General features: G+C 48.4%; 1 protein-coding gene across 1 annotated transcript; it reads right to left on the bottom strand.

The window, feature by feature from the left end:
• Positions 1-16,118: 16,118 nt before the first annotated feature.
• On the bottom strand, positions 16,119-17,069 carry LOC309548398 (olfactory receptor 52K1-like; the record flags this gene model as incomplete). The annotated part of the gene is made up of 1 exon (XM_082248337.1): positions 16,119-17,069. One exon carries the CDS (start codon positions 17,067-17,069, stop codon positions 16,119-16,121), a length of 951 nt encoding a protein of 316 aa, XP_082104463.1.
• Positions 17,070-18,380: the final 1,311 nt, after the last annotated feature.

Genomic DNA, 18,380 nt, shown 5'->3' with positions numbered 1-18,380 from the left:
TAGGGCTCTGTATGTACCTGTGTACAGGTGAGGTGTGAGGGCTCTGTACGTACCTGTGTACAGGTGAGGTGTTAGGGCTCTGTACGTACCTGTGTACAGGTGAGGTGTGAGGGCTCTGTACGTACCTGTGTACAGGTGAGGTGGGAGGGCTCTGTACGTACCTGTGTACAGGTGAGGTGTGAGGACTCTGTATGTACCTGTGTACAGGTGAGGTGTGAGGGCTCTGTACGTACCTGTGTACAGGTGAGGTGTGAGGGCTCTGTACGTACCTGTGTACAGGTGAGGTGGGAGGGCTCTGTACGTACCTGTGTACAGGTGAGGTGTGAGGGCTCTGTACGTACCTGTGTACAGGTGAGGTGTGAGGGCTTTGTATGTACCTGTGTACAGGTGAGGTGTTAGGGCTCTGTATGTACCTGTGTACAGGTGAGGTGTGAGGCTCTGTACGTACCTGTGTACAGGTGAGGTGTGAGGGCTCAGTACGTACCTGTGTACAGGTGAGGTGTGAGGGCTCAGTATGTACCTGATTACAGGTGAGGTGTGAGGGCTCAGTATGTACCTATGTACAAGTGAGGTGCTAGGGCTCTGTACATACCTGTGTACAGGTGAGGTGTGAGGGCTCTGTATGTAGAAACATAGAACATAGAATGTGTCGGCAGATAAGAACCATTTGGCCCATCTAGTCTGCCCAATATATCTGAATCCTATGAATAGTCCCTGGCCCTATCTTATATGAAGGATAGCCTTATGCCTATCCCATGCATGCTTAAACTCCTTCACTGTATTTGCAGCTACCACTTCTGCAGGAAGGTTATTCCATGCATCCACTACTCTCTCAGTAAAGTAATACTTCCTCATATTACTTTTAAACCTTTGCCCCTCTAATTTAAAACTGTGTGGTAGTTTTTCTTCTTTTAAATATGCTCTCCTCCTTTACACAGGTACATTAAGAGCCCTCACACCTCACCTGTGCACAGAAACATACAGAGCCCTCACACCTCACCTGTACACACAGAGCCCACCTGTGTACAGGTGAGGTGTGAGGGCTCTGTACGTACCTGTGTACAGGTGAGGTGTGAGGGCTCTGTATGTATCTGTGTACAGGTGAGGTGTGAGGGCTCTGTACGTACCTGTGTACAGGTGAGGTGTTAGGGCTCTGTAATTATCTGTGCACAGGTGAGGTGTGAGGGCTCTGTATGTACCTGTGTACAGGTGAGGCGTTAGGGCTCTGTATGTACCTGTGTACAGGTGAGGTGTTAGGGCTCTGTATGTACCTGTGTACAGGTGAGGTGTTAGGGCTCTGTATGTATCTGTACACAGGTGAGGTGTGAGGACTCTGTATGTACCTGTGTACAGGTGAGGTGTGATGGCTCTGTACGTACCTGTGTACAGGTGAGGTGTGAGGGCTCTGTACGTACCTGTGTACAGGTGAGGTGGGAGGGCTCTGTACGTACCTGTGTACAGGTGAGGTGTGAGGACTCTGTATGTACCTGTGTACAGGTGAGGTGTGAGGGCTCTGTACGTACCTGTGTACAGGTGAGGTGTGAGGGCTCTGTACGTACCTGTGTACAGGTGAGGTGGGAGGGCTCTGTACGTACCTGTGTACAGGTGAGGTGTGAGGGCTCTGTACGTACCTGTGTACAGGTGAGGTGTGAGGGCTCTGTACGTACCTGTGTACAGGTGAGGTGTGAGGGCTTTGTATGTACCTGTGTACAGGTGAGGTGTTAGGGCTCTGTATGTACCTGTGTACAGGTGAGGTGTGAGGGCTCTGTACGTACCTGTGTACAGGTGAGGTGTGAGGGCTCTGTACGTACCTGTGTACAGGTGAGGTGTGAGGGCTTTGTATGTACCTGTGTACAGGTGAGGTGTTAGGGCTCTGTATGTACCTGTGTACAGGTGAGGTGTGAGGGCTCTGTACGTACCTGTGTACAGGTGAGGTGTTAGGGCTCTGTACGTACCTGTGTACAGGTGAGGTGTTAGGGCTCTGTACGTACCTGTGTACAGGTGAGGTGTGAGGGCCTGCTAGAGGGCTGCTCGGACTTTGGACCTCATGCAACTTGGATTCTCTGCCTCTCCACTCCTCCTCCAGACTCTGGGACCTTCATTTCCAAATGAAATGCAAAATTTCCCACAGTCAGTGATGGAGTGAGGCTCTGCTAGAGGGCTGCTCTGACTTTGGACCTCATGCAACTTGGATTCTGTGCCTCTCCACTCCTCCTCCAGACTCTGGGACCTTCATTTCCAAATGAAATGCAAAATTTCCCACAGTCAGTGATGATTTGGGGAGCCGTGTCATCTGCTGGTGTTGGCCCACTGTGTTTGTTTATCAAATCCAAAGTCAGTGCAGCCCTCTAGCAGGAGATTCTAGAGCACTTCATGCCTCCCTCTGCTGACCAGCTTTATGGAGATGCTGATTTCATTTTCCAGCAGGACTTGGTACCGCCCACACTGCCAAATCTACCAATACCTGGTCACATGATCATGGGATCATTGTGCTTGATTGGCCAGCAAACTCGCATGACCTAAACCCCATAGAGAATCTATGGGGGATTGTTGAGAGGAGGATAAGAGAGACACCAGACCCAACAATGCAGAGGAGCTGAAGGCCGATATCAAAGCAACCTGGGCTTCCATAACACCTCAGCAGTGCCACAGGCTGATCGCCTCCATGCCACGCCGCATTGATGCAGTAATTCATGGAAAAGGAGCCCCGACCAAGTATTGAGTGCATCCTATACTGTACATCAGGGGTGGGGAACCTTTTTGCTGCCAAGGGCCATTTGGGTATTTATAAAATCATTCGGGGGCCGTACAAAATTATCAACTTAAAAATGTGCCTGTTATATTTGATCAAACATTTAATTAACTCACCGCTAATGTGATGGCTGCAACTGCTTCTCTTTGGTGAGGTGTGTGATGTTAGCTGATATTGATGATGATACTACTCGCAACTGGTTTTCCAGGTTTGCGTCGGTCAGTCTGGAGCGCAGTCGACTCTTTGTGGTGGTAAGTTTTGAAAAAAAAACTGCTGGCGGGTACTGCTGGTGGCTACAGCTGGCTGGTACTGCTGGTGGTTACTGCTGGCTCAGGCTGGTACTACTGGCTTGTACTGTGCTGCTGGTGGGTATAGCTGGCTGGTACTGCTAGTGGCTACAGCTGGCTGGTACTGCTGGTGGCTACAGCTGGTTGGTACTGCTGGTGGGTACTGCTGACTCAGGCTGGTACTGCTGTGGGTACTGCTGACTCAGGCTGGTACTGTGCTGTAGGTACTGCTGGCTGGTTCTGCTGTGGGTACTGCTGGCTCTGGCTGGTACTGCTGTGGGTACTGCTGGCTCTGGCTGGTACTGCTGTGAGTACTGCTGGCTCTGGCTGGTACTGCTGGTTCTGGCTGGTACTGTTGGTTCTGACTGGTACTGTTGTGAGTACTGCTGGCTCTGGCTGGTACTGCTATGCATACTGCTGGCTCTGGCTGGTACTGCTGGCTCTGGCTGGTACTGCTGTGGGTACTGCTGGTTCTGACTGGTACTGCTGTGAGTACTGCTGGTCCGGGCTGGTACTGCTGACTCAGGCTGGTACTGCTGTGAGTACTGCTGGTTCTGGCTGGTACTGCTGGCTCTGGATGGTACTGCCGGCTCTGGCTGGTACTGCTGGTTCTGGCTGGTACTGCTGTGAGTACTGCTGGCTCTGGCTGGTACTGCTGGCTCTGGCTGGTACTGCTGTTTGTGCTGCTGGCGGGAAATGCTGGCTAGCAGCGGCGCTGCGCTGGAGGAAGAGGCAACGTTTCCTGTATTTCCTGTATTGGTCACAGGCAGAGTGCATTTGATATCACTCCGCCTGTGACTCACTCAGACTGTCAGAACGGAGCCGAAACTATACAGGAAGCATCGGCTCCGTTCTGACAGATCAGCTGAGAGACATGGGGGGCCGGACCAAATGACCTCAAGGGCCGCATACGGCCCCCACCCCTGCTGTACATGGACAGACACATTTCACTAAGACAACATTTCTATATTAAAAACCTTTTTTTTATTGGTCTTATGTAATATTCAAGTTTTCTGAGATGCTGAATTTTGGGGTGTCACTCGCTGTAAGCCATAATCATCAAAATTACAAGAAAGAAATGTGTGAAATCTCTCACTCTGTGTGTAATCTATATAAAATATAGGAGATTACCTTTTTCAATTGAATTACTGTAAAAAAATTAACTTTTTTATTATATTCAAATTTTATGGGATGCACCTGTGTATATACCTGTGTACAGGTTAGGTGTGAGGGCTATGCATATGTACCTGTGTGCAAGTGATGTGTAAGGGCTGTGTACAGGTGAGGTGTGAGGCCTCTGTACATATCTGTGTATAGATGAGGTGTAAGGGCTCTCTATATACCTGTGTACAGGTGAGGTTAGAGGGCTATGCATATGTACTTGTGTACAGATGAGGTGTGAGGGCTTTGTACATATACCTGTGTGCAGGTGAGGTGCAAACACTGTGTACAGATAAGGTGAAAGGCCTATGCATATGTACTTGTTTACAGGTGAGGTGAGGTGCAAATGCTGTGTACAGGTGTGGTATAGGGCCTCTGTACGTACCTGTGTACAGGTGAGGTGTAAGGGCTCTCTATGTAACTTTGTACAGGTGAGATGGGAGGGCTTTGTACATACACCTGTGTGCAGGTGAGGTGCAAGCGCTGTGTACAGGTGAGGTGTGAGGCCTCTGTACATACCTGTGTATAGATGAGGTGTTAGGGCTCTCTATGTACCTGTGTACAGGTGAGGTGTAAGGGCTATATATGTACCTGTGTACAGGTGAGGTGTGAGGGCTTTGTACATATACCTGTGTGCAGGTGACGTGCAAACGCTGTGTACAGATAAGGTCAAAGGCCTATGCATATGTACTCGTGTACAGGTGAGGTTCAAATGCTGTGTACAGGTGAGGTAAGGAGCCTCTGTATGTACCTGTGTACAGGTGAGGTGTGGGGCCTCTGTATGTACCTGTGTACAGGTGAGTTGAGATGGCTATGCATATGTACCTGTGTACATATACCTGTGTGCAGGTGGGGTGCAAGGGCTGTGTACAGGTAAGGTGTAAGGGCTCTCTATGTATCTGTGTACAGGTTAGGTGTAAGGGCTCTCTATGTACCTGTGAACAGGTGAGATGAGAAGGCTATGCATATGTACATATATGCATGTACCTGTGTACAGGTGAGGTGTGAGGGCTCTGTTGGTACCTGTGTACAGGTGAGGTGTGAGGGCTCTGTACATACCTGTGTACAGGTGAGGTGTGAGGGCTCTGTACATACCTGTGTACAGGTGAGGTGTGAGGGCTCTGTATGTACCTGTGTACAGGTTACGTGTGAGGGCTCTGTATGTACCTGTGTACAGGTGAGGTGTGAGGGCTCTGTACGTACCTGTGTACAGGTGAGGTGTGAGGGCTCTGTACGTACCTGTGTACAGGTGAGGTGCGAGGGCTCTGTACGTACCTGTGTTCAGGTGAGGTGTGAGGGCTCTGTACGTACCTGTGTACAGGTGAGGTGTGAGGGCTCTGTACGTACCTGTGTACAGGTGAGGTGTTAGGGATCTGTACGTACCTGTGTACAGGTGAGGTGTGAGGGCTTGGTACGTACCTGTGTATAGGTGAGGTGTGAGGGCTTTGTATGTACCTGTGTACAGGTGAGGTGTGAGGGCTTTGTACGTACCTGTGTACAGGTGAGGTGTGAGGGCTTTGTAAGTACCTGTGTACAGGTGAGGTGTGAGGGCTCTGTACGTACCTGTGTACAGGTGAGGTGTGAGGGCTCTGTAGGTACCTGTGTACAGGTGAGGTATGAGGGCTCTGTACGTACCTGTGTACAGGTGAGGTGTGAGGGCTCTGTACGTACCTGTGTACAGGTGAGGTGTGAGGGCTCCGTCCCTCTGCTCTGTGTCTCTTGTTATCTCTGTATTTATTCATCACTGCTCCCCCTGGGAACAATTCTTCTACCTGCTCTTAGCTCTTAATGAATACATTCAAATCTTCCCCACACACAGCCCTGATCTTCATTCCTTATTTCAGATCAGCTGGAAAATTGTATCCCCCGGGATAAATAATATTATAACAATGAAAACCCAGTGCTATCAAATTCTAATACCCAAATATCAGTGCAACATTAAATTCAATTTCCTCCAAGTAACCGTATATGTGACATAATAATTCCCTCCAGTGAAATACAGCAATGCAAGAAATGTAAATAAAATGAAAGCATACAATAATGTGATAACTCATCACCATTCCAAGGATAAAAGACTTAAATGTATCCAGGGTCGGCGCCAGCATAGGGCAGCATGGGCAGACCTCTTGGGATAGGGGGGGAGGTAAAATACGAATCCTCACCCACTTGGTGATTGGGAGGTGGGTAGCAGTACCAAGGCCCAGGTTGCTGGAGGGTGGGGGTGGGTAGCAGGGCTCCCTGCCCTTCCACACTGCTGTTCAGTCTCACATTCCTCCACCCTTGTCCTTGGCCAGCCCCTCTCTCCTGCCCCATAGAGCCCTTCTCAGTCCAGTGTCCCCCCAGCCAGAGTCCCGGGACCCCCATATCACCTCCATCCCTTCCTTTCTACAGAGCCCTCCAGTGCACCCTTCTCCCAGGCAAATAAGAATCATGCATACAGGTGCAGCCCTATGAGAGCTCCCTGGGGGACACCGCAGGCTTGTCTCCCAGCTTCCCCCTGTCGTACACAGATCTCCCCCAGGGAGCCTATAGAGCAGAGGATGTGGCCTCCCATGATGATTGCCCTGTCTGTGCTGCTGGAGGGAGCCGAGGTGGCCATGGACAAGTGCTTGGAGGGCCACTGGCTAGCTGCACAGCTATTTGCTTCCTCACTGACCACAACAGCCAGGAAGACATGGGCGGCAAAACCAGACCATGGTGGCCGGAATCCAGGATCCATCAACCTGACTCTGCACCTCGGTCATAGTCAGAAAGATTACCCCCATCTCCCCCATACACCATCCCATACCCCACCTAATCTGCCCTAGGGACAGGGACCCCATCTCTTCTGAGTGCAGGAACACCATCTCTTCTGGGGACAGGGACCCCATCTCTTCTGAGTGCAGGAACACCATCTCTTCTGGGGGCAGGGACCCCATCTCCCCTGGGGACAGGTATCCCACGCCCATCTCCCCTGAGGACAGGTATCCCACGCCCATCTCCCCTGGGGACAGGTATCCCACGCCCATCTCCCCTATCCCACGCCCATCTCCCCTGGGGACAGGTATCCCACGCCCATCTCCCCTGGGGACAGGTATCCCACGCCCATCTCCCCTATCCCACGCCCATCTCCCCTGAGGACAGGTATCCCACGCCCATCTCCCCTGAGGACAGGTATCCCACACCCATCTCCCCTATCCCACGCCCATCTCCCCTGGGGACAGGTATCCCACGCCCATCTCCCCTGGGGACAGGTATCCCACGCCCATCTCCCCTATCCCACGCCCATCTCCCCTGAGGACAGGTATCCCACGCCCATCTCCCCTGAGGACAGGTATCCCACGCCCATCTCCCCTATCCCACGCCCATCTCCCCTGGGGACAGGTATCCCACGCCCATCTCCCCTGGGGACAGGGACCCCATCTCTTCTGAGTGCAGGAACACCATCTCTTCTGGGGACAGGGACCCCATCTCTTCTGAGTGCAGGAACACCATCTCTTCTGGGGGCAGGGACCCCATCTCCCCTGGGGACAGGTATCCCACGCCCATCTCCCCTGAGGACAGGTATCCCACGCCCATCTCCCCTGGGGACAGGTATCCCACGCCCATCTCCCCTATCCCACGCCCATCTCCCCTGGGGACAGGTATCCCACGCCCATCTCCCCTGGGGACAGGTATCCCACGCCCATCTCCCCTATCCCACGCCCATCTCCCCTGAGGACAGGTATCCCACGCCCATCTCCCCTATCCCACGCCCATCTCCCCTGGGGACAGGTATCCCACGCCCATCTCCCCTGGGGACAGGTATCCCACGCCCATCTCCCCTGGGGACAGGTATCCCACGCCCATCTCCCCTATCCCACGCCCATCTCCCCTGAGGACAGGTATCCCACGCCCATCTCCCCTATCCCACGCCCATCTCCCCTGGGGACAGGTATCCCACGCCCATCATCCCCTGGGGACAGGGACCCCATCTCACCTAAGGACATGGACCCCATCTCATCTAGGGACATGGACCTAATCTCCCCTGGGGACAAGGACCCCATCTTCATACAATGCTGGTTATCAGGGATGGCACCTGCCTCCCTGGGATGCCAATATGGGGGAGGGGGCAGTAAAATCTGAATTCCCAGTCATTTGGGGATTTGAGGGGGGTGTACCAGTGGGGTTGCTGGATGCTGGGGGGGGGGGGGAACTAGCAGCACCACTGCAGAGTGGCTGGAGGACAGGGGGTTCTAGCAGCAACAGTGCAGGGTGGCTGGAGGATGGGGGGGGGGGGTAAAATACACCTTCGCCTGTGTAGGCAAAAATCCTTGCACCAGTTCTGAATATATCAGTGCATAACTTGTAACAAAATCACCCCACAACAACATAGCTGTATACTGTATTCACTCAGCATACAGAACAGTTTGTCCGTTGTGTCCACCATAAACTGAAATCCTTCTCCCCCCCCGATTGATCACCTCTGTGGCCTAAACACTTGGAAGCACAAAGTGCTCATCATCAACTTTACACAACCACTTCTTTCTAAGATGGCCAAAAAATGCCTGAAGTTGATGGTTAAACAACCCCTCTGCTTCCAGCTCTTCCTCCAGTCACAATCCTTTACCATCCAGCCCTTGTCTTATCACCTCAAATAAATGGAAAACAATCGCCATAGTGAAGCATTTAAGATGCTTTTATTAAATTATTAATATTTCACACAGAAAAACACTCAGCACAAAGAACATTCAGATAGGAAATGAGGATGATGGGGATGTCACAAAACATCGTAAGAGTCCTCACCACCAATCCTACGATCTGGACTCTGGACTCCTCACATCCCAGGCTTTACAGCATCATGCTTTCACAGTGGAAGTGTTGGATGATATTGGACCCGCAGTAAGAGATTCAGGCAGCTGTAATGACCATAGGAAGGACAACAAAGCAATAAGGAATGACTCCATTGACTGCCGAGTGCACAGCTAAATGCTTGACTACAATCTCCTGGTAATGTAGATGCTGGTTGACGGCTAGGTACCTGTCTATTGCCATGAGCAGCACAATTGTGGACTCGGCCGTGATGCTGGAATATACAGTAAATATTTGGACCAAACAGCCAAATAAGGTGATCTGGTTAAGGCCAAACAATCCTAGAAGCATCTTGGGTGTGATGGCCATGGTGTACACATTGGTGGCCAAGAGAGAAAAGATGAGAGTGTACATTGGGGTGTGTAGACTTTTCTCCAACACAATGACCGACATAACCACAGAATTACCACTTAGTATCGCCGCGTATATGAAAGAGAAGGGAAGAGCGAGGAGGGGTCGGTACTTTGTGACTCCGGGAAACCCAAAGAGAATAAATTCCACGTGAGAGAAGGACGAGGTCCTATTATATCCTAGAAGATCCATTTCTGTTCAGGAAAGCAGCAATTTAAACTATCAATGACACGCAGCAACAATTTCTGTACAATCTGAATTAAAATGGAATTACACCTTGGCCTTTTATTAAAAGTCAACCCATTTTTCTGAAAAGGGAAATTCTGAAAAATAAATACTTTTTTTGGGGTCCTCTATGTTGTGGGAGTTTAGTCATGATCAAGACTGACACCCAAGAAAATGCCATGCTTGATTTGTCCTAATTTATTTAGGGTAGAAAGCGCACAAACGGGAAAATGCAAGCGTCAGGACCTGGGTCTGAACCTGCAACCACTGCTATGACTGGCAATGTCTCTTCTTACTGAACCACCTGAGACACTGGACAGCTCCTTGGACAATTCCTTGAACAATCTTGCCTTGAACCTTGTTTCTACTGAACCTTAAACTCTTTGTTCCTCCCATGAACTTACTATTTAAGCCATGGCTTTGCACTTCCTGTCTGCCATATTATTATGCTCTCTCCAACTGATATTTCTCTCTTGTAATTCCCGCTGCCATTTGTATCTTCATTACCACAAATTAGTGACTTGTTCCTCAACTACGCTTCTGCTTAACACCAACCTGCAAACACTTGTTTCTAATCTTTGGCTTGTTTACTGGCTACGCTTCTGCTTGATCCCCATCTTCTATATCTGCTATTGGACCCCGGCCTGCTCACCTTCTGGTGGGACCATCCTGAGGACCTCAACCTGGTACTAGCAAGCAGCAAAACCCATCCCCACCATCAGGAGCTCTTGGGAATACCAATTTAATGGTTAGACCCCACACCTCAGGTGAACCCATGTCATCCATCAGGGTGACCTGCTGCTGCACTTATCCAGCTGATCAGTGGCAGCCTCTCTACTTCTAAAGCTACTGGTCTACGAGCCTGACCCTTGGCTGTGACAAGTATTGGAAAGAAATTTAAACCAAATTTACATTTCAGGTTGAACTGGTGACTTGTCACATGAATTTACTAGGAGCCACCTCCTGATTGGTTTTGTGTTCTTCTATGGTGCCCAAAACTCATGGCATTCATTGCTGTACCCTGGCATGCTTTACTTTTTATCAGAGGGCAGCAAATAGGAAGATAGGAAAACAATGAAGGCGGGAGGAGGCAAGTAACATAGAGACATTCAAAATGTGCATGATAGAGGGGTCTCAGGTTTTGGGGCTCTGCAGAAAAATACTGAATCAAAGTGCAGACACCCGGAATTACATCCAAGTATCAGAGAGTTACTAGACGAGCGCCACATGAGCCAAAATTAGGGGTCTCATTAAAACTAAACTCCGTATGATACCGAGTACTGGAAATAAAATGTTTTTTTCCTCCATCTTTTCCTAATACCTGCTGGAAATATGACCATTGAATGAGGGGGTTCTTATCACCCAAATTTGAGATGAAAGTCGATCCCCTGCCCCGCTCACCTACCCTTTTCACGAAGGATGGGCAACCGCTTCTGCTACAGATGCAAGCAAATGGGCCATGTCTACAGAATTCTTCCCAGGACATGTGGAACTGCAGGCCCCTTGGACCTACCTGGGCTGCCGCACACTGTCTGGAAAGAGATGATCAGACTTACCCAAGCGAGGAGAATATTGGAATTCTACATGAGGTAGACCCCGTGCAAGCTGCCGCTAAGAATAATTGTTTGCACCATCGACAATCTGTGTGGATTAATGGTCGGGCTGCCCAGGGTCTGTGGGACATGGGAGCTACTATTACCCTGATTCAGCCCCAGATGATAACCCAGGCAGAGCAGACAGGGTGGTCTGTGGCTGTACGGATGGCCAGGGAAAATGTTATGCGGGTTCCCACTGCCAGAGTTCACCTTGATTGTGGTTCTAGGGCCAAAGACGTGGAAGTTGGTAATAATGTGGAACTTACAGTACCTGTGGAGGTTTTGTTGGGCAACAATTTGGGATGTTTAAATTCAGCCTTCTCCCTGGATGTATCCCAGAATCCTGCCCTGTTATCACCCGCCAGCAAGCCCGGAAGGAGGCTCACTCCCTTTAGGACAGGACCCAGGTATGCCCTGACTCTCCTGACCTAGACTGTACTATTCCTATTCCAACCTGGGCTTCTCCCCAAGACTTTGCCCAAGCAACTCTCAGCGATGCTTCCCTTGCTAGCTATAGGAAAAGTGGGTGGAGAGGGTTCAGGAGTTACTCCATTAGGTAACTGAGGGAAAGAGAGTCTTACATTCGTACAAAAGGCAGCTGGTTGTGCCGCAGAAATATTAACATGACCTGCTGAGCATCAGGCATGACATACCCTTAGCCAGACACCTGGGGATGACTAGGACCCTCCACCATCTGACTCAGTACTTCTTTTGGCCAGGGATTACGGGGAATGTCCGACAGTATTGCTGAACCTGTGACACATGCCAGCAGGTGGGTAAGTATGGGGGCCCACTGAAAGCTCTCCTACACCTTTTAGCTATCATTGATATACCCTTTAGCCGAGTTGCCATGGACATGGTAGAACCATTGCCCCGACCTAGTCCTTTTGGGAAGAGATATATCCTTACCATGGTGGATTATGCCATCTGGTTCCTCGAAAGGCCACCCCCTGGCAAATATCCACGCAGAAACCGCGGCTGATGCCTTGCTCTGGATCTTTGCCAGGGTGGGTTTCCCTTGGGAAATTATCTCCGACTAGGGGACCCAGTTCACTTCTGAGCTCACTCAGCAGTTATGGAGGCTCTGTGGTATAAAGCCCCTACAGAGCTCTACATATCACTCCCAAACCAAAGGACTGAGTGAGCGGATCAACGGAACACTGAAGCAGCTGCTTCCTACATTCGCAACCTCTCACTGGGATTGGGAGAGATGTCTGCAGCACATTTTTGTTCGCTCATCTTGAGGTGCCACAGGAATCTACCACATAATGAGGTGCCACAGGAAGGAGGCTCCTAGATTAAGTCAGAAGTCAGAGCTCACTGGGAAGATGGAATAAATCCCAAAGGGACCTTTATCGTAGCATATGTTATTAAATTTAGGGACAGACTGAAGGAGCTCGAGGACACTGTCTGAGAGAACCTTCAAGCTGCCCAGAGGTGGCAGAAATGATGGTACAATCATAACCCCCAGAACCACACTCTACAGGTTGGGCAGAAGGTACTTGCCCTCAGGTTGACCAAGCAGGACAAGTTACAGGCCACTTGGCAGGGTCTTTACTGGGTTGTGGCAAAGCTCTGTGACATGACCTACCTGGTGGCTAAATGTTCGGATGAAAGAGTCTGATGGACCTTTATTATGAACATGTGATTAATCAAGTCTAATGCGCCAACACTAAGCAGCAAAATAGGGGCGCAACAGGATACAGGGACAGTGTGCCACATCCTAATAATTGACAAGAATTGGAAAAAATTGGAATGGACTTTCTAGGCACAATAGGATTGGAGTAAAAAAATTTTTTATTGATTGACATAAAATCAGGGAAAGGACACCCCCTAAAACAGGGGGATGGTGATTTTACAAAAATACATAAAAAAGGGAAAACACAGCAAAATACACCTTAGCCATAAGGCATAAACATACAAAGTGGTTTACAATGATTGCATAAAACATAAAGAGTGGTAGAATGAGGATACTATACGTTACATCCTACATCACTCGAGGATGATGTCAAGGATAGCATAGAACATCCTCTAGTGTAGTTAATACAACTCTAAACATAGAGGGATTATTTACACCTTGGATTGAGCCATACATTCCTGGCTTTCTGCTCTTTATTGGTTATCGCCGTTTTGTCCTTTCCCTGATTTTATGTCAAAAAAGTTTTTTACTCCAATCCTATTGTGCCAATTCCAATTTTTTCCAATTCTTGTTTATTATGAACATGTTGAAAGCTTACTGGGAAAGGTCGCCCCTATATGTGCTCCAGCGATGGAAGGTCCTGAGAATCTTCCCCTGCCGCAGCTCCAGACTGAAATAGGATTACAGCAGGGATAGAGATGATTAAGCTTGACGACCAGCTAGGGCTGACACAGAGAGAACAGGCTAGACTGGTCCTTAATCAGAGAAGGGAAATGTTCTCTACAGTCCCTGGGTACCCTACTATGGCAGTCCACCAAGTCGAGACCCTGGAAAACCGCCAATGAGACAGGCTTACCGGTTACCTGACACAGTGAGAGAGGGAATGCATTGTGAGATTACGGAAATGCTTGAGATGGGAGTCATCAAGCCGTCCAACAGCCCCTGGGCTTCCCCGATGGTCCTCGTATGGAAGCAGGATGGCATGACTCGATTCTGCGTGGAGTACCACTGACTAAATGACTATACAACCACTGACGCTTATCCTTTGCCCCGCGTGGATGATCTGTTAGATCGCATCACTCAGTAAAAATGCCTGACAACCCTCAACCTATGTAAAGGGTGCTGACAAATTCCTCTGGATGCGGAACTTATTCCGAAGTCGGCATTCTTCACCCAATTCAGCCTATACCAGTCAAAAATAATGCCATTTGGGATGAAGAATGCTCTTGTGACTTTCCAGCCAATGGTAGATCAACTCCTCGATGGCCTCCAGGACTATGCTTGGATGACATTGCGATCTATGGTGATACCTGGGAGGACCTTCTGGTTCACCTAGGTGTCGTGTTAGACTGCATCAAGGCTGCAGGACTAACCCTTAAGCCAGAGAAATGCAGCATAGGGATGTCTGAGGTACAGTACCTTGGACATCGAGTAGGCAGTGGGCAACAACAACCCGAGCCCGCCAAGGTTGAGGCTGTCGTCAACTGGCCTACCCCTTATACTAAAACCCAGGTCCTGGCATTCCTTACCACAGCCGGGTAACATAGGCAGTTTGTCCCAGAATATAGTTCCATTGGTAAGACCCTGGCAGAGCTTACCAAAAAGCACCTTCCCCGACAGGTAATGTGGTCCCCAGAGTGTGAAGCTGCTTTCCAATGCTTAAAGACTGCACTAACTTTGGCTCCTGTTCTAGCAGTTCCTTACCCAACCAAATGTTTTTGTGTCCACATGGATGCCTCATACGTTTGTTATGATGGAGCTTGGCACTGCAGCCTTACAGATTCACTATCCAGTATCAGCCAGGAAAGCAGAATGGGAAGGCTGAGGGGCTTTCCTGGCAAACGGAACTATAAGCCGACCCATGGTGGATCTAGCTGGGTCTGCCAGCCTATGGGTTTCCCGGTACTCACAGACACTGTTTTTCCCAAGGTTGCTCTGCCTTCAACTCCGCTTGTCAGCTTTCCTGGACCTCCTGGCTCAGCACCACATGTCTAGCTTACTAGGCCGACCGCCTGTGACCACCTTCCATACAGACAGGAGGAGAGACAGCCGTCACCCTCCTCCTGGGACCTGGCTTCCCACCCAAAGACACCCTGTCACTTGTGCCTTTGGCTTTTATAGCCAATCCCAGGATGTACCACTGTTTGTGCCAACCCACTGGAACAGTTGAAAAAGCCTATGTGTCACTGGCTGGGTTTCCTCCACTGTCCAACAGGCTCCACTATTGGATACAGTGGGGACACTCCCTCATCCCAGATGAATCACACATGGACACATGCAACAGGCATAACTATTGATCAGGCTCCTCTGATAAGCAGATGGAGCAGACTATATTTTACCTGCTACTCCCCTGTTAAAGTGGAGTTCCGGCCACCAAAAAAAAATTTCAATGAAAATACCCCCGGGACAGTCAGGGCTAGTACATTCCACAATGGATAGCCTCTGATCTGTCCCGGGTCGCACTTACCTTTTAGAAAAAATACTTACTGTACCTTGAAAATTTCTTCTCCAGCGCTGCCATCTCAGGTGTGGGCAGCTTTTTTTTTTTTTTTTTACAATTCAAACGGTTCCTTTATTGAAATATTTGGAAAGACACATTCAAAAAGTTGGACAGCAGTTACATAATAAGAAACAGCCAACAAAGTTCATAAACAGTGATGACAGCAATGACAGCATTGGTAAAATAAGACATAACTAGCACCTTCCCACGCCCCCAGGCCCAGAAGCACCAGTAGTAGAGGCAGGCGGGCAACCCCGATCAGCCCGAAGGGGCCAACCAGGGCTGCCAGGTGTGGGCAGCTTGAAGCCAGCGCGTCCTCTTCTGCATCCTCTTCCGTCTTCTTCGGTCCCACGATGCACTGCGCCGGCCCCGCCGTCACTTCCAGGGCTGCAGCGTCATCCCTGCACAGTTTCTAGGCATGCCCAGAAGCAGTTTAGCAAGGTATGATGCGTCTACACCGGAACTGACGTCAGGGCCGGTGCAGGCGCATTGATTCCTGGGAGCGATGACGTTCAGCTCCCAGGAATCATTGCAAAGTGGGCCGCGGCCGCCGAGGGAGGAAGTGGAAGAAAGGTGAATATGTTTTTCTGCAATTGCAAGGTAAGTAAAAAAAAAAAATCGTAATTACCCATTTCTGTTTCAGGTGACCTAGAAGAAAGCTCATGGCCCAAAATCTACTATGTCGATTTTGGGGCCGGAACTCTGCTTTAAGCAGGCAGAGCAAAATACTCTCCTTCCTAGCACCTATCTAGGACGGTGTTACACTCAAAAAGTTAACTTAAATTCTAATTTTTTTAAAATTGTGGAACAATTTCCAGGCACAGTCACGGATTTGGCTGGTCCTTATACCGTACACAAGAGGGTTCATCATTGGAGGCATTAGGAGGTAGGTGAGGGAAAGCAGGGAATGGATGGAAGGTGGGATGTTTTTCCAAAACCTGTATGCCAGAAGAGTGAAGCCACATGGGATATAGAAGAATGACATGACACACACATGGGAGGAACATGTGCCAAATGCCTTAGACCGGGCCTCTTTGGAGGACAGTTTTAGCACAGCTTTGATGATAAATATATAAGATGACATTATAGTAGAAGTATCAAACACAAGTGTAAAAATAATTTGAACGAGACCATAGTATCTGTTGATGGTGGTGTCGCCACATGAGGCCTTTGCTATGGACATGTGATCGCAGTAAGATTTGCCAATCACTTCATGTCTGCAGTAGGGCAACCGGACCACTAGGAAGACACAAGGACTGACTATAAGCACCCCTCGTAAAGCCACGGCTAAGCCAATCCGGGTGATCACTGGACCAGTAAGAATGGCAGAGTATCTTAGAGGGTGGCATATTGCTACATAGCGATCAAACGCCATCGCCACCAGGACTCCAGTCTCCATATAGGTGAGGAAATGGACAAAGAACATCTGGATGACGCATCTACTAAAATACACAACCCGAGAGTCCAGCCAAAGGACCGCCAACATCTGTGGTGCTATAGTAAAGGAGAACATGAAGTCTGTGATGGCCAACAATGACAGGAACATGTACATGGGGGTGTGGAGACCACGGTCTGATAGAATAATGAAAAAAATAAGAGGGTTTCCTATCACCGAACACATGAACATGATGAAGAACGGAGCCGCAATGACGGAATAGAACTTCTCCAGTCCAGGAACTCCGAGGAGGGTGAACCTCACCAATCTCAATTCTGTGATGTTACCAGACATTTCTATCTGTAGGAGATTTCAGATCCCCAGACTTTATAGTAGAATAAAATAATAATATAAATTATCATAACAATGATGATGAATTATTATTCTGGAATCTCTGACTGGCATCTGCAGGATGAATCCAAAGGTAATCGGAGAATCTTCTCTGGACTTGGACAGCTGGCTGAGGGAAAAATAAACACATTGATATTTTGATATTGTATTTCTAAATTTTGTAATTTGAATATTTTATATGAAGGTAGATAAACATATTTTATATGCTCAGTTCTGACTTCGGCAAAGTTGATTACACTAAGAAATTATTAATTTAGCCTCTGGCAACATTTTGCCAACATGAGAGCGCTCTGTCTTTTTTGCCCTGTTAGCAAGATTTTTCATTAAAAAAAAATACTTTTTAAAGGGTGGGGTGCAATTTGAGGCATTTTAGGCAGTTTAATTTATTTACATCAGTGTAGGTTTTTTTTTTTTTCCTTCTTTTGCATATTTGGTTGCGTTTTGCGTACTTGTGTGTACTGTATTTGTTTTACATTTCTTATTGCGCTTATTTCCATTTATTTTATTATTTGTGCCAAAAATTATAAAATGAAGAGACAAATAAGGGGCCATTTTATGATACAGGAACATGTCCAGGATCAGTGAAAAAAAAAAACTTTTTAACCCTCAGGACTATTCAGCCCTTAACCACTTAAGCCCCGGAAGATTTTATCCCCTTCTTGACCAGGGGGTATTTTGCGATTCGGCACTGCGTGATTTTAACAGACAATTGCGCGGTCGTGCGACGCTGTACCTAAACGAATTTGACGTCCTTTTTTTCCCACAAACAGAGCTTTCTTTTGGTGGTATTTGATCACCTCTGCGATTTTTTGATCATGCGCTATAAACAAAAAAAGAGCGTCAATTTTGCAAAAATAACAATATTTTTCACATTTTTTTTATATGAAATTCCCCCCCAAAAAAATGTAAAAATCAAAATTTTTTAACATTTTAGGCCAAATTGTTTTCTGCTACATATGTTTGGTAAAAAAAATCGCAAAAAGCGTATTTTGATTGGTTTGCGCAAAAGTTATTGCGTTTACTAACTAAGGGAAAGATTTTTGTCATTTTTGTTGTTTTTTTTTTAACGAGTAATGGCGGCGATCTGCGATGTTTTTTGCGGTACTGCGACATTGCGGCGGACAGATCGGACCCTTGACTGACATTTTTGACACTTTTGGGGTTACCAGTGACATTACTACAGTAATCAGTGCTATACATATGCAGTGTTACTGTAAAAATACACTGGTAGTGAAGGGGGTTAACTTTTTTTGA

The sequence above is a fragment of the Pelophylax lessonae genome (assembly GCF_965119305.1).
Source record: "Pelophylax lessonae genome assembly, chromosome: 2".
NCBI classification, from domain to species: Eukaryota; Metazoa; Chordata; class Amphibia; order Anura; family Ranidae; genus Pelophylax; species Pelophylax lessonae.
The sequence above is the reverse complement of the archived record's forward strand: the minus strand, read 5'-3'. Positions and strand labels throughout refer to the sequence as shown.